The following is a 14725-nucleotide window of genomic DNA, read 5'->3' on the forward strand; positions in this document are numbered from 1 at the left end:
CAATATAGAGGTGAAGATTGGAGAAAACATCCTACGAAAAGTTAAAAGTTTTAAGTATCTTGGGTGCATCATACAGGATAATGGAGAGATTGAACAGGATGTAAATCATAGGATCCAAGCAGGTTGGTCAAAATGGCGGAGTGCATCTGGTTTTATATGCGACAAAAAAGTGCCTTTAAAATTTAAAGGTAAATTCTATCGCACCGCTATAAGACTGGCTATGCTGTATGGTACGGAGTGTTGGGCGGCTAAAGGGGAGCACGAACATAAGCTGAGTGTGGCAGAGATGAAGATGTTGAGATGGATGAGTGGTCATACGCGATTGGATAAAATAAGGAATGAAGATATAAGGGAGAGAGTTGGAGTAGCACCCATTGTGGAAAAGATGGTTGAATCGCGTCTCAGGTGGTTTGGACATGTGGGAAGAAGACCGATAGAACATCCAGTCAAGAGGGTGGATGAGATGGAAGATGGACAAAGAGCGAAAGGCAGAGGAAGACCTAAGAAGACCATCCGTGAGGTGGTCAAACGAGATCTACATGTAAACGGTCTCTCTGTAGACATGATACATGACAGAGCACAATGGCGTCGTTTGATTCATGTAGCCGACCCCACTTAGTGGGACAAGGCTTTGTTGTTGTTGTTGTTGTTGTACAATAAGTAAGGGATTAATTTTTTTCTAAATGCATTGACTTTGAATTCTTTTTTTTTTCTCCAGATACAAATTGGAATATTGTAGCAGAATAGAAGAAAAAAGAAAACCATATTACAGAGAGAAAAAACGTAAAAAAAGGAAATAATAACTAACTATGAAGTGGGTAAGAAGTTAGAGAAATTTTAGTTTTTAAAATTTAAATTAATTTTAATTATAAATATGTATCCTACAAAATAAAAATATGTTTTAATTAAAAGATAATTAAATAATATTAAAGGCTGATCAAAGACTGAATTTTATTGTACAAGTAGCATTTTCTTAATTATTAATAGTCTTATGGTATAAATGAGTTTCATTTTAATATTTTATACTATTATTTAATTAGATTATATTTTTGGAAGCGGTTTACAAATTACATGTACCGTTGTTCTTATGGTTTTGACTAATGAGATTTATAATGGTTAGAAACAAGAGATTCAACCGAAGAAAGTATAGTGTATTATTGAGTGAGTTACAAATGATACAATGTATAAATATATATATAAATATTAGAAAAAATAAAATAATAAAAGTATAATATTCTATTATAAATATATAAATATGTTAAATAATGTTAATTGATTTAATTGATTTTAATTATAATTTAACATCTTTTACCATCTTGAATTTGGATATTAGAATTTAAAAATGAGTAAGATAATGAGCTTTCGTGAAGATATCAGTAGTCTGATCCAGAATACTAACAGTTACGAGATGAACAACATCAATAAGAAAGTATTGCCAGACAAAATGACAATCAATCTCAATGTATTTGGTGCGTTCATGAAAAACACATTATTAGCAATCTGAATAGTACCGCGGTTGTCACAATAAACAGTAGTTGGGGATGGCTGAGGGTCAACCAAGTCTTCGAAAAGCCAACGAATCAAAACAACCTCAACAGTGGTGTCAGCGAGAGTACGGTATTTAGCTTTGGTGCTTGATCGAGCAGTAAACGTTTGTTTCTTGGCTCGTTAGGAAATGAGAGTCACCAAAAAATAAACAATAACCAGTAGTAGAACAACGATTAGTGGGATCACCAGCCCAATCAGCATCTGAGTATGCCTGAATAGTTAAGGATGAATGGACAGAAAAATGAAGACCATGAAATAGAGTGCCTTTGATGTAGCAAAGAATGCGAAGAACTACAGTATAGTGAGTAGTACGTAGAGCTGACAAGAAGTGGCTAAGAACATAAATTGGATAGGCGATGTCTGGTCGTGTAACAGTCAAGTAGACAAGATCTGCAACTAACTGTCGATAAAGAGTAGGGTTATCCAAAACAGTGTCATCCATAGGAGTAAACCGAACATTAGGCTCAAGAGGAGTAGACTCACTGTGACTATTTGTAATTCCGTCTTGAGTAAGAAGATCAGAAACATACTTAGCTTGAGAGAGATAGATGCCATCATCCAAGGATATGACTTCAAGGCCAAGGAAATAACTAAGAGAACCAAGATCTTTTATCTCAAAAATGTGGTGAAGGGATACTTTAAGATCAGAGATATCATCAACATCATCTCTAGTAATGATCATGTCATCAACATACCAAAGTAGAATAACAACCCTACGTTCACTTTTACGGATAAAAAGAGCATTCCCATGAGGGCTGCAAGTGAAACCGAGATTGCATATGGTGGCGTTGAATTTGTCAAACCATTCGCGAGGAGCTTGCTTAAGACCATAAAATGCCTTACGAATGAGACAGACTTTGATAGAAGGACAAGGATATCCCGGAGGTGGTTTCATATAGACCTTCTTTTTCAAATTCCCATTAAGAAATGCATTCTTCACATCCATCAAACTGAGAGACCATTTCCTTACCGTAGCAATGGCAAGAAAAGTGCGAACAGATGAGAGACGAGCAACAGGATCAAAGGTCTCTTCATAATCAATACCATATTCTTGCGTTATTCTTAAGCGACGAATCGTGCTTTATAATGGTCAATAGAACCATCAGAGCGAGTCTTGATATTGTATACCTATCTACTAACACAATTTCATTATCAAAAGAATGATCAACCAAATCCCAAGTATGTGCTTTTTCAAGAGCCTGGATTTCTTTCTGCATTGCTTGCTACCAATTTGAATTTGTGGAGGCTTCTTGGAATGACTGAGGTTCATGGTAACGAATAATAGTAGAAAAATAATGATAATAAAAAAGATGAGGAGGTGAATTTCTTACCTTAGAAGAATGATGGGAGGGAGGAGGCATGACAGCAAGAGCAGAATTATCGTCCGGTCTGTAATCATCGGGAGATGAAGAAGACAGAAGAGTAAAAGGCTCGAGGTTGACTGGAGATAGAACCTAGAGAATCATCACTAGAAAAAAAGATTAACATTGGGGTTAGTAAAAATCGGTGACTGAGTAAAAGGAATGGAGTCAAATGAGGAGAACTTAGAAAACATGTGATATTCCCAGAATATAACATAACGAGATATACAAATATGTCTAGAAAGAGGATACCAACAACGATAATCCTTGTGTTCAATATCATAACCAAGAAAACAATACATGCGAGTCTAATGTTCAAATTTATTATGTTCATGAGGTTAAAGAAGAACAAAACAGGCACAACTAAAAACTCGAAGAGAACTGTAATCTAAAGAAGTATGATAAAGACGCTCAAATGGAGTAATGTTACCAAGGACAGAAGAAGAGAGTCTATTAATAACATAGACAGCAGTAAGAATAACCTCACCCCAAGTACGCTCGGGACACGAAAAAGAAATAAGCATTGTACAAATAAAGTCAACAATGTGACGGTGTTTACATTCAGTCCGTCCATTTTGTTGAGATGTACCAGGACAAGAAAATTTAGATAAAGTACCCCGTTCAGCAAGAAAAGTTAAAATTTATTCTATAGCATTATCGCATCGAAAAAATTTAATGACCTTGAAAAATTAAGTTTTAATCATAGTGACAAAGTTAATATAAATCTAAGGTAGCCCATGGTGATTAGACATCAAGTAACCCAAGTAAAGTGTGAATAATCATCAATGAAAACTATAAAGTGTCGAGCCCCTCCCATAGAAGCAGTGGGAGTGGGACCTCAAACATCAGAGTGGATAAAATCAAAAGGACAACAAGTCTCAACATCAAATTTTAAATAATCAACAATGACATAAAAAGTCTTAACAATATCTTAAAAAGTCAACAATAACATAACAATATAAATAAAATTATAGGTTAGTTAAAATAAATAAATAACATTTTGAACATAAAATATTTATTAAATAATAATAATACATGAATAATATAAAAATATATAAAATTGAACAAATTATAAATATAATTGTAAATATAATAATAAAATAATAATGTTATAGAACATTGTGCGGTTTGAATTGTATTGCATCGGTTATGGTCTTATTAAAAAAAGACAAATTAAATAAAAAATTAATCATAGGTATTAATAAAATCATAAACGTTGGTGTTCATACCTGACCCAACACTAAGGTCCAGGTCCAAATCAGATAAAAAAGCCTAACCCATAGGTTGGCCTCCCCACACAACCGACCTCCTCGGAAGAGGTCAGATTCGACACAGGCCTCACCTCAAGGAAGTTGGGATCAAAGGTTAGCTGGTAGATAAATACTCGTTCAAATAAGTAACTGCCGCTAAAATCTCTCAACCCATTTCTAGGGGCCATATCTCAACTTCTCTAAGATAAAATGATGGTTATCTTCCTTAAAAGGTGGAACTACTCCAACGGTGGTTATTGGTTCACCACTATAAATACACTGATATCCCTCAGTATCTCTAAGTTCCAATACTCTCTCAAAACCTGTTTATACCCCTTGCTGACTTAGGCATCAGAGTGTCTTTGCAGGTACCACCCCCATTCCTTCATACGCACAAGTCGGACGGCGGTTTCAGACGTAAACCGAGTCGGAGGCCACCTCCCACAGATGATTGGGCCAACCTCACAAGTCCAGCCCACTAAACTCCGGTTACCCATCGTAATAGTTGAATTCCAAAATAATAGTAAGAATAAGATTATTGAGAGTATTAGAACAAAAATACGATGTAAAAAAAATCCTAAATTAACATTTTCACATTAATACTTAAAATTTTAAAAAAATGTAACATATTTGATTAAATACTCTTATATATAATTTATATTTCTTATTTTTAATATAAAATATATTTTGTTAATTTTTATATGTTATTTTTATTTTAATAAATAAATATTAATTTTATTATAAAATTAATTAATAAAATAATTCAAATATCTAAATTAAAAAAATAGAATAATATAAAAAAATTATTTAAGTTGATGTCTACTTTAGTAATTTTTTATTTAAAAGTGATTTTGAGTAGTGTAATCTAAACAATATTTATTTTACTATAATTCATTTTGATATAAAGATGGTCAAATATAAATGACTTCAATATAAACTTACTTTTTACCAAAATCAAATTTACAAAATCAATTTTATACAAAGTCTCATTTATAAACTGTAATCCAAACACACTTGACCAAAAATTTAGTCCATGCGCATTTATTCTTTCTCTTCTTTTATTTTGTTCAGGTTCATTTGGGTCATATAACCTTTTTTTTGTGGTCAAGGGTTATACAACATAAAGTTACTTAATCTTGCAGTATGCTTTTAACTCATTCCTCCCTTTCAACCATGATGCCTCCGCGGCCCACTCATATCCAAGGCCTCATATGGAGTCCATCCAACCCAGGCCCAATCCTTGCACATCCAGGTGCAGCATCTTCTATCCAAACGGAGCCCATTTCCTTCCAGCATGAGCTACTCGGCTTCGTGGTTGCTTCACGTTACACCGTTCAGCAAATAATCAGAAGCGGCTCTCCCGAGACACCTGTCAGCACGAAATAACTTCAAAAGAAATATCTGTATCCTCGCATCTGTACCCTATAATTTTCCTTTATTAATATCTATTAATATATAATAAAAGAGTAGTAGTAGGTTCTTTACTCAACAAGTGGTGTGTCCACTGCTTGACAAGAACTAGCTTTCATTGTATCACATGTGTAACTTATTAAGGGAAATACTATAGTATAGACATGTAGAAGACAAGTGTAAGGAGATGAGACTGTTATGGTGACACGATCCTCTAATTATAAATTACAGAATGTGATGTGTAACTTTATTGAAAGGAGACAAACTCTGTGTTTGTTGCAGGAGTGGGACAGGTGAATATTGGTAATTAGTAAAGTCATTATTCTGTGTAAGTAAATATGATTAAATTAGGATTATGTTAATATAATGAGGCTGTAACTAATGGTTGAGTTTTTTGTTTTGTGGGCCAAGTTTTATATATGTTATTACCAAAATGAGTTAGGCTCGAAGTGGAGGAGGTTGAAAATTTGAGTCATGGGGCGGACATACAAGAATATAGGAATGATATATGTTCGTTGTTCGTCAATATTGGTAAATTAACAGCTACTATATCCGCTATTAATTTATGGAGAGTTCTACCCAACCCCCTCTAAATCAACATGTAAATTATCCGTTGTGATGTGGCATGTTTTAATTGGATGTTTAGTTTTAGTTTGAGTTAATTTAACCCAATAAGAGTTAATATCTTAACTAAAGTAGGACAATTTTGTAATTAATTATTTTTATAAGAAGGATGAATATATAATTTCTATAAACATTAAAAAATAAAGTTATATTTTTATCATTGTTCAGAAACTCAATTCACCTCAGTCCCATTCTTCTATGAAATTGAAAGAAAAAATCAACTCAACTCTACCCACCCATTGATCCAGCCCCACCGCCCGCAGCCCGCAGTCCGCAGCCCGCAGCCACGCCAACCTTCGGAGGACCAGCCTCATGTACAAGATGGTCGAGACCACACATTCTTATAAAATAACAAACACTTTAGATTTTGTGAAGAGCATAGAACCCGGTATCAATAACTTTGGGAAGTCATCTATTGGATTCGACTCCTCCACCTCCTTGTCAAGGTCTAGTTTGTAGACTTTTTTGGAAGGATAGCAAGGACAATCACAATAATAATCAAGTACGGACAAGTATTTGAAACCTCCAACGAGATGAATATTGGAATCCAACTCCAAAGCGTGCATGCGACCCAGTGGAAGATCCACGCTAAAATTAAAGGAAACGGAGGAAAATTTTCCCAAACCACAATTAAAGGAAACGGAGGTAGATTTTCCCAAACCACAGCCTCCTCTTCCACCTTCTTGGGTTGATGCCGCATATCCTTGTATGCATTAGCACCATAAGGTATCGTTGATTTTTTTCCGCCGCCATACCTTCCTTCTCAATCAACGCAATTAACTACCTCAAAAAAGGGGACAAACGAACAAAACCTAGCTGACACTCAATTAACAAGGCACTACAATGAAAATTAAAATTGAGAATTCATAAGCATGTGCAATAGTAACGTTGTTTTGTGGGGCACCCGATGAATCGGTTATGCTCGGGTGGCGATGACGGTGACGGAACGGAAGAGGAGATAGAGAAAATTAGGGTTCATTTTCTGCGAGCATGATTTGGAGAAAAAACAAAAATAATTGGGTTTTTAATAGTTCAATAAATTATACAATTATCCACTTTGGACTATAATTTAATTATTAATAGTTTAATCATAATTAACATAATCACTAATTAGAGAATGGCATGTTATAGAAGGTAATGTACATGTTATTATAAGAAGGGTAGAGTAAAATTTACCTTAATTTATATTATTATTATTATTATTATTGTTGTTATTATTGTTATTGATATTATTATTATTTAATACCAAACCTTTCACCTATATATTACATGTTTTATAGATTACATAATAATTATTTAATTGATTAACAAAAAATCACCAGAACTGATTTCAAATAAAATAAATAAAATTAATAATAATTAGGTAACACTTGTCCACAATCAGTTTCTATTAATATAATTGTACGTGTATTTTTATTATTATTAAATTCTCAATTAAAATAGTTGTATAAATATCTAAATCCTAAATGGTAAAATTATACCCCATAAAATTCCATAACCTAAACCCTATACTCTATACCCTAAATTCTAATTTCTATACCCTAAACAAAAGTTCTAAACCCTAAACCTTAACTCCTAACCTTAAAATTATAAACCTTAAACTCTAAACACAAAAATCCTACACCCTCTAAATCCTAAATCTTATCCTATACTCACCACATAAACAAACCTTAAACCCTAACTCCTAAGATACCAAACTTTAAATCATAAAATATACTATACCATAATCTCCTTAATCCTAAACCCTACACAATTATCAACATCCTTCCACCCTTTATTCACTAAATCCTACTGAAGTGAGAGTTTTTTCATATATGTGGAGGAAATTAAATTTTATGTCTTTGTTATACATTTTTTCTTTTCTTATTCGTGTGATTAATTTTAGGATTAAGTATAACTTTGTTCCTTAAAATATAGGTCGAAAATGTTTTTCGTCTCCAACTTTTTGGGTATACAAAATCGTTCTTTTTACTTAAATTTTAAGATTTTGGACCAAATTATCCTAACAAAAAAGTTAATAAAATAATAAAAAAATTAGGAAAAGAAGCGTGTTTCTGCTTCTGCCAAGGGAAAAGGGAAGAAGAACAAGCAGTTGTCCACGATTCACCTCTATCTCCGTTTTTGCCGCCAAAAATTTAAAACTAAGTCAAACTTCATGGACAATTTTAAAACCAAGATTAAACCTTAGAGGCTATTTTGTATGTAAAAAAGGTTGGGGACGAAAAAAATTTTCGACCAAAATTTTAGGAACCGAAACCATACTTAAGCTTTAATTTTACCACAAAATCAAAGAATAAATTATATTCAAAGACACAATACTGTGTTGTGTGTATAAGATTTCACCACTATTTTTTATCAGTGGCTTCTTACTTTTTTTTCATGAATCAATTTTAAAATTGTATTTAATTTTGATTTTGTAACGTTGCTTTATTAGCATGCTATTGTGTTAAATAATTATTTAACTTATATGTTGTTATCTAAATGATTATTTTAGTGCTCTAATTTATTTCTGACATTATTTAAAAATTTATTATATTTATAATAATAAATATAATTATAAAAATATTTTTTACATTACGTATATTTTGTCTCTGCTAATCAAATTTTTTACATTCAATCTTCATCTATTTTTAAAGAAATTACCTAACATGCATCCTAGTTACATCTATTTTGTTTTGGTCTTGTAGCTACAATCATTTTTTTTGGGTCAGGTTGCTACAAATCTTTATATCCTAGTTTATTTCATTGGGCTCATAATCTCTTTATCAGACCAACAAAAACTTATTTCATCTTAGGACATGTCTCTTAATAAATCCACCAAAAAATCCATATATTTTCTGTCCAAATAGTACAATGCAACAAAAACAAATAATATGAATCACAATAAACTTAACCCAACAAAATAAAACTAAAAGCATAATATACACCCATAGTCCAAAAACCAATTTCGACCCATGACCGCAATAAAAACAATGAATTCATTATGCTATTTATACTATTCAATAAATCATTTAACTAATTACTAATCCACTGCAATCTTTTTAATTAATTCACTGCAACTTCTGACCACTTCCTAATAGCCTTTTAGCTTTTGTCTCTCACAAGTCTAACTCATCTGTTAAATTATATGTGAAACAAGCATGTTGGAGTCATCGAACAACGAATGATTATGCAACATGTATTTTCTACATGTGTATATATAAGTTTCTATACTGTAGCCAAGCTTCAAATTTTTGGAATTCATTTGGTGTTTACTTTTATTTTCTCTCCGTATCAACACCGGTGACATCGGCACTGTCTACCTCTCCCGCCTCAGATGATTTCCTCTCCGTCGATTACAAGAACTACAACAGCATCGCCAAAGTACATGAACTACCAGCATAGAGTAGCATGGTCCGACTCACAGAAAGTACTAGCCTTAACGTTAAACATTTCGCACTTCTTCATCATATCTACCTTCTCTGTTTTGAACCGTGTTTGTAAAAATGGGAGTTCTTTGGTGACCAATATAATAGTGTCCAAAAGTGGCTAAAGATTGACCCACAAATTGAAGGTTGACATGTGGAATGATTGAATATAGTGAAAAATATTCTAAGAATATGCTTTTGTGAATTACATTAAAAATGAAAAAACTAAGTTATAAAAAAAATATAAATACATGAAAGGAAAAAAATATAAAAAAGAAAAAGATGGGAAGTTAATAAAAATGGAATTTATTTAAATAAATTAAATAAATATTTTATTTATTAGAATAAATAATTATAAAAATTACTACAAAAATACATCTCTCAATCTTATCTCGTTTATTTATACTGTAAACGATATAATTATGAATATATTTCGTTTATATTGTAAACGATATATATGAAATTTGAAAAAGTACACGTATTTCGTTTACCGTGTAAACAATATATATTCAAAATGATCCGTTTACAAGATATGTCGTATGTGTATTTGTAAATATAAAAATATAATTTTTGAAAATAATAAAAAATATTAATAATTTAAATTAGAACAAACTCTTAAAATGGAACGTTTCAAATAATAGGAAATATAGGCGGTTTCAAATAATAGGGAAGATGGACTATTTCAAAATAACAAAGAAGATAGGTGGGTTGGTTTTTAAGAAAATAATGTGTTTATTTTAAATAGACAGTTTAAAATTACGTGATAGGTACAGTCGCCCATTAATTAATTAGTTAGTTAAAACCGTTTATCTTCTTTGTTATTTTGAAACTGTTTATCTTTTCTATTATTTGAAACTGCCTATTTTCTCTATTATTTGAAACATTTCATTTTAAGAGTTTGGTCTAATTTAAATTATTAATATTTTTTATTATTTTTAAAAATTATATTTTTATATTTATAAATACACACATCTCGTTTACATTGTAAACGAGATAATTATGAATGTATCTTATTTATACTGTAAACGAGATATGTGTATTTTTTCAAATTTCATATATCTAGTTTATGTAAACGAAATATATTCATAATTATATCATTTATAGCGTAAATAAACGAGATAAGATTGGAAGTCGTATTTTTGTAATAATTTTTATAATTATTTATTTCAATAAATAAAATATTTATTTAATTTATTTAAATACAAAATCTCATTTTTATTAACTTCACATTTTTTTATTTCTTTTGTTTCCTTCCATGCATTTATATATATATTTTTCTATAACTTAGCTTTTTCCATTTTTAATGTAATTCACAAAAACATATTCCTAAAATGTTTCTCACTATATTCAACCATTCCACATGTTAACTTTTAATTTGTGGGTCAATCTTTGGCCACCTTTGAGCACCATTATCTTGGTCACCAAAGAACTCCCCTTGTAAAAATGGTATCAATCTTAAGCAGTAAATTGACAATAAATGAAGAAAGTGAAAAAGAGTTGCTGGCAGCCGGTGAAATGGCTGCAGCAGAATGAGGAAGAAAAGGAAGAAAATAATGATTGAGAAGGAACCGAAAGAGAGAAGAGTGTTGTGATGATAAATTTTCTGATTCCAATTGAATTATACATCATAAGAACTTCACACTATGCTATATGATTTATATAGTTGTGTAAAAGGTGTGAAAACAAAAAGGAATAACAAACTATATATTAGCTAGCCCTAACAAACTAGTCAGCTAAACAATCTAACAAACAAACAAAAATATACTAACATATCTTTTACATTTGAAAATATTATTTTCAGCATATATATTAACTAACATCCCCCCACAAGCTGGTATTACTTGGCTTGTGTAGATCAAGTAATCCGGCTTGGATAGCAAGTAGGAGAAGGGTCCTGGTGCAAGAGGCTTGGTAAACAGATCAGCCAGCTGCTCACTAGAAGCAATATGTTGAAGATTTGAAACACCTTCTTTATATTTGTTACGAGCTACATGACAGTCAATTTCAACATGCTTTGTCTGTTCATGAAAAACTGCATTTGAGGCAATATATATAGCAGATTTATTGTCACAGAATATATCAACGGGCAGGGGAGGAGAAATCTTGAATTCTTTCAGAAGTTTCAGCAACCATACAAGTTCACTAGTTCCATTTGCTAGAGCTCGATATTCAGCTTCAGAAGAGGATCTAGCAACTGTTGTTTGCTTCTTGCTTTTCCAAGATATAAGAGTTTGGTCAAGAAAGAAGCAATAACTAGTAATATATTTTCTAGTATCCTTACAAGCCCCCCAATCAGAATCAGTATATCCAGAGAGAATAAAAGAATTAGAAGCAGAAAAGAAAAGACCTGATGCTGGTGACTGTTTCAAGTATCGAATCACTCTATAAACTGCCTTGAGATGAACATCGGTGGGACAATCCATGAATTGAGTAAGACAACCTACAGGGTAGCTCAGGTCAAGTCTAGTATTGGTGAAATAAAGAAGGCGACCAACCAGCCTTCTATAAAGAGTAGCATCAGGTAGAGGAGAGCCAAAATTTCTTGACAAAGATGTAGTATAATCCATGGGTGTAGTGGCAGGTTTGGCTCCAAGTAAACCACAATCATTGATCAAATCTAAAGCGTATTTTCTTTGATAAAGGGCAATCCCTGTTTTACTTCTTGCTACTTCCATGCCAATGAAGAATTTTAAGATGCCAAGATCCTTTATCTTGAATTTGCTGTCCAAGAAGTGTTTGACAGCTTCAATTTTCGAGAGATCATCACCAGCTAACACAAGATCATCGACATAGACCAAAATAGTAGTGAAGCTAACATTAATGGACTTGGTGAATAAAGAGTGATCATTTTCTGACTGAATATATCCCAAATCAATTAGAGCATTTGATAGTTTGATGTTCCATTGACGGCTCGCCTGTTTCAAACCATAAAGAGATCTTTCTAATTTACAAACTAACTTGGGATTGTCACACTTCAGCCCTTTTGGTAACTTCATATAAACATCTTCATGGAGATCCCCATGAAGGAAGGCGGTATTGACATCAAGTTGATGAAGATGCCAATTCTTTGATGCTGTAATTGCTAAGAGAACTCTTATTGTGCTCATTTTAACAACCTAGCTGAAGGTGTCAATATAATCAACGCCTGAAATTTGAGTGAATCCCTGAGCAACTAACCGAGCCTTGTGTCTTTCAATTGTCCCATCTGGGTTGAATTTCGTGCGAAAAACCCATTTACAACCCAGGAGGAAGAGAAGTGATGATCCAGGTCTTGTTTTGCTCAAGAGCAGCAAGTTCTGCATCAATAGCTTTTCTCCAGCAATCATGCATAACAGCCTCAGAGTAGTGCTTCGGGTTAGGATTATTTATAAGTGCAAAAGTGAAGGCTAGGTGTTTTGGAGAGAAAGATGCATATGACAAATAGTGTGATAAAGGGTACTTACAGTTTGAAGAATGAACAGCATTAATGGGATCTTCATGTGATGCCATACTGAAACAATGAAAGTCCTTAAGGTATGAGGGTAGTTTTCTATCCCTCTCAGACCTTCTTAGGGCAGACTGAGTCGGTTCAGGTTGAATGTGATCAACATGAGGCATAAGGGCAGTAGCATTATCACTATTTTCATGAATGTATGATGCAGATGCATATGATGTAGAATTCTCACTAATGTCGTTATTCAAAGATGAAAGATAGCTATTGTTATTAGAGACATCAGTAGTAATTCTAGGATGTGATGATGTATGAATAATATCCTCATAATGTGATGCAGAAGGCAATTGCAATTCAGGAAAATGATCAAAATTTGTTGGATTAAAAGAGTGTTGTTGGAGACAAAAAATTTCTTTTGTTGTTAAAATCAAACAAAATAGAACCTTTGGTTCCTGACTTGGATCCTAAGAAAATGCACTTTCGAGCTCTAGGATCTAGTTTTGTCCTACCAGCTATAAGTGTTGAAGCAAACACAAGACAACCAAAAACTTTAAGCTCGTTTAGATCAGGTTTTGAATGAAATAAAGCCTCATATGGAGTTATATTGTTCAAAAAGGCACTAGGTAACCTATTAATTAAATGAACTGAATGTTGCACAACATAATGCCAAAAATATTTGGGAACATTTGAATGAAACAATAATGCTCTTGCAACTGTCAGTAGGTATTGATGCTTTCTCTCCACAACACCATTTTGTTGTGGAGTTTCAACACAAGAAGTTTGATGTTCTATGCCTTTTGAACTATAAAATGAGTCCATTTTGAATTCCATACCATTATCAGTTCGAATTTACTTAATTCTTTTGCTGAATTGTGTTTGCACAAGTTGGACAAAGTCTTCAACCAATTTTCTAGTTTCAGATTTCAATTTCATGCAATAAATCCATATGAACCGAGTTTTGTCCTCAACTATAGTTAGAAAATATTTATGACCTGAAGTTGATTGAATAGAAAAAGGTCCCCAAATATCAATATGCAATAAATCAAAAGAATTTTTAGAATTTGTATTGCTTGTTGTGAAAGGTAATTTTCTCTATCTAGCATATTGACAGAAATTACAAACATGTAAAGAAGTAATGCAATCAATAAAAGGAAATCTTTTTGCATAGTAATCATTCTGCTATAAGGTAAATGACCTAGTCTAGCATGCCAAAGAGTTCCTAGGTCTTGCTACACACTAAGAGCTATAGATTGTATCCTAAAATCTAATGAAGGCAGATTCATAGGTTCAGCATTCATCACATATAAGTCTCCTTGCATCTCAGCTTACCCAATCATCTTCAATGAAGGAAGTTCCTATATCTCACAGTAAGAATCAGTGGATCTAAATTCACAATGTAATGATTTAGTAAGCTTGGAAACATAAATTAAATTATATTTAAAGTGAGGTATGAATAAAACATTGGTAAGAATTAAAGAGGTTGACAATTGCACAGTTCCACAAATATTCGTAGAGGTCTTAGATCTATCAGGTAGATTAACCAAAACAGGCTTTATATGATAAAAAGTTTTAAAAAAATCTTGAAGATAACAGGCATGATCAGTAGCACCACTGTCTAGTATCCAAGAGGTTTTAGTAAAATATGCATTCAAAATATGTCTACCTTTTGGTTGAGTTAAGGTGGCTGAGGAAGTG

The 14725-nt window shown here is 32.5% G+C and overlaps 1 protein-coding gene across 1 annotated transcript; it reads right to left on the reverse strand.

Moving 5' to 3' along the window:
- Positions 1-1401: 1401 nt before the first annotated feature.
- LOC140184242 (uncharacterized) lies at positions 1402-12707 on the reverse strand. The gene is made up of 6 exons (XM_072234555.1): positions 11442-12707; positions 2880-3002; positions 2677-2771; positions 2519-2627; positions 1735-2386; positions 1402-1664 (listed from the first exon to the last, which is right to left on the reverse strand). Exons 1-6 carry the CDS (start codon positions 12705-12707, stop codon positions 1402-1404), a joined length of 2508 nt encoding a protein of 835 aa, XP_072090656.1.
- Between the last annotated feature and the right edge of the window lie 2018 nt (positions 12708-14725).

Source organism: Arachis hypogaea, chromosome 4 (assembly GCF_003086295.3).
Source record: "Arachis hypogaea cultivar Tifrunner chromosome 4, arahy.Tifrunner.gnm2.J5K5, whole genome shotgun sequence".
NCBI classification, from domain to species: Eukaryota; Viridiplantae; Streptophyta; class Magnoliopsida; order Fabales; family Fabaceae; genus Arachis; species Arachis hypogaea.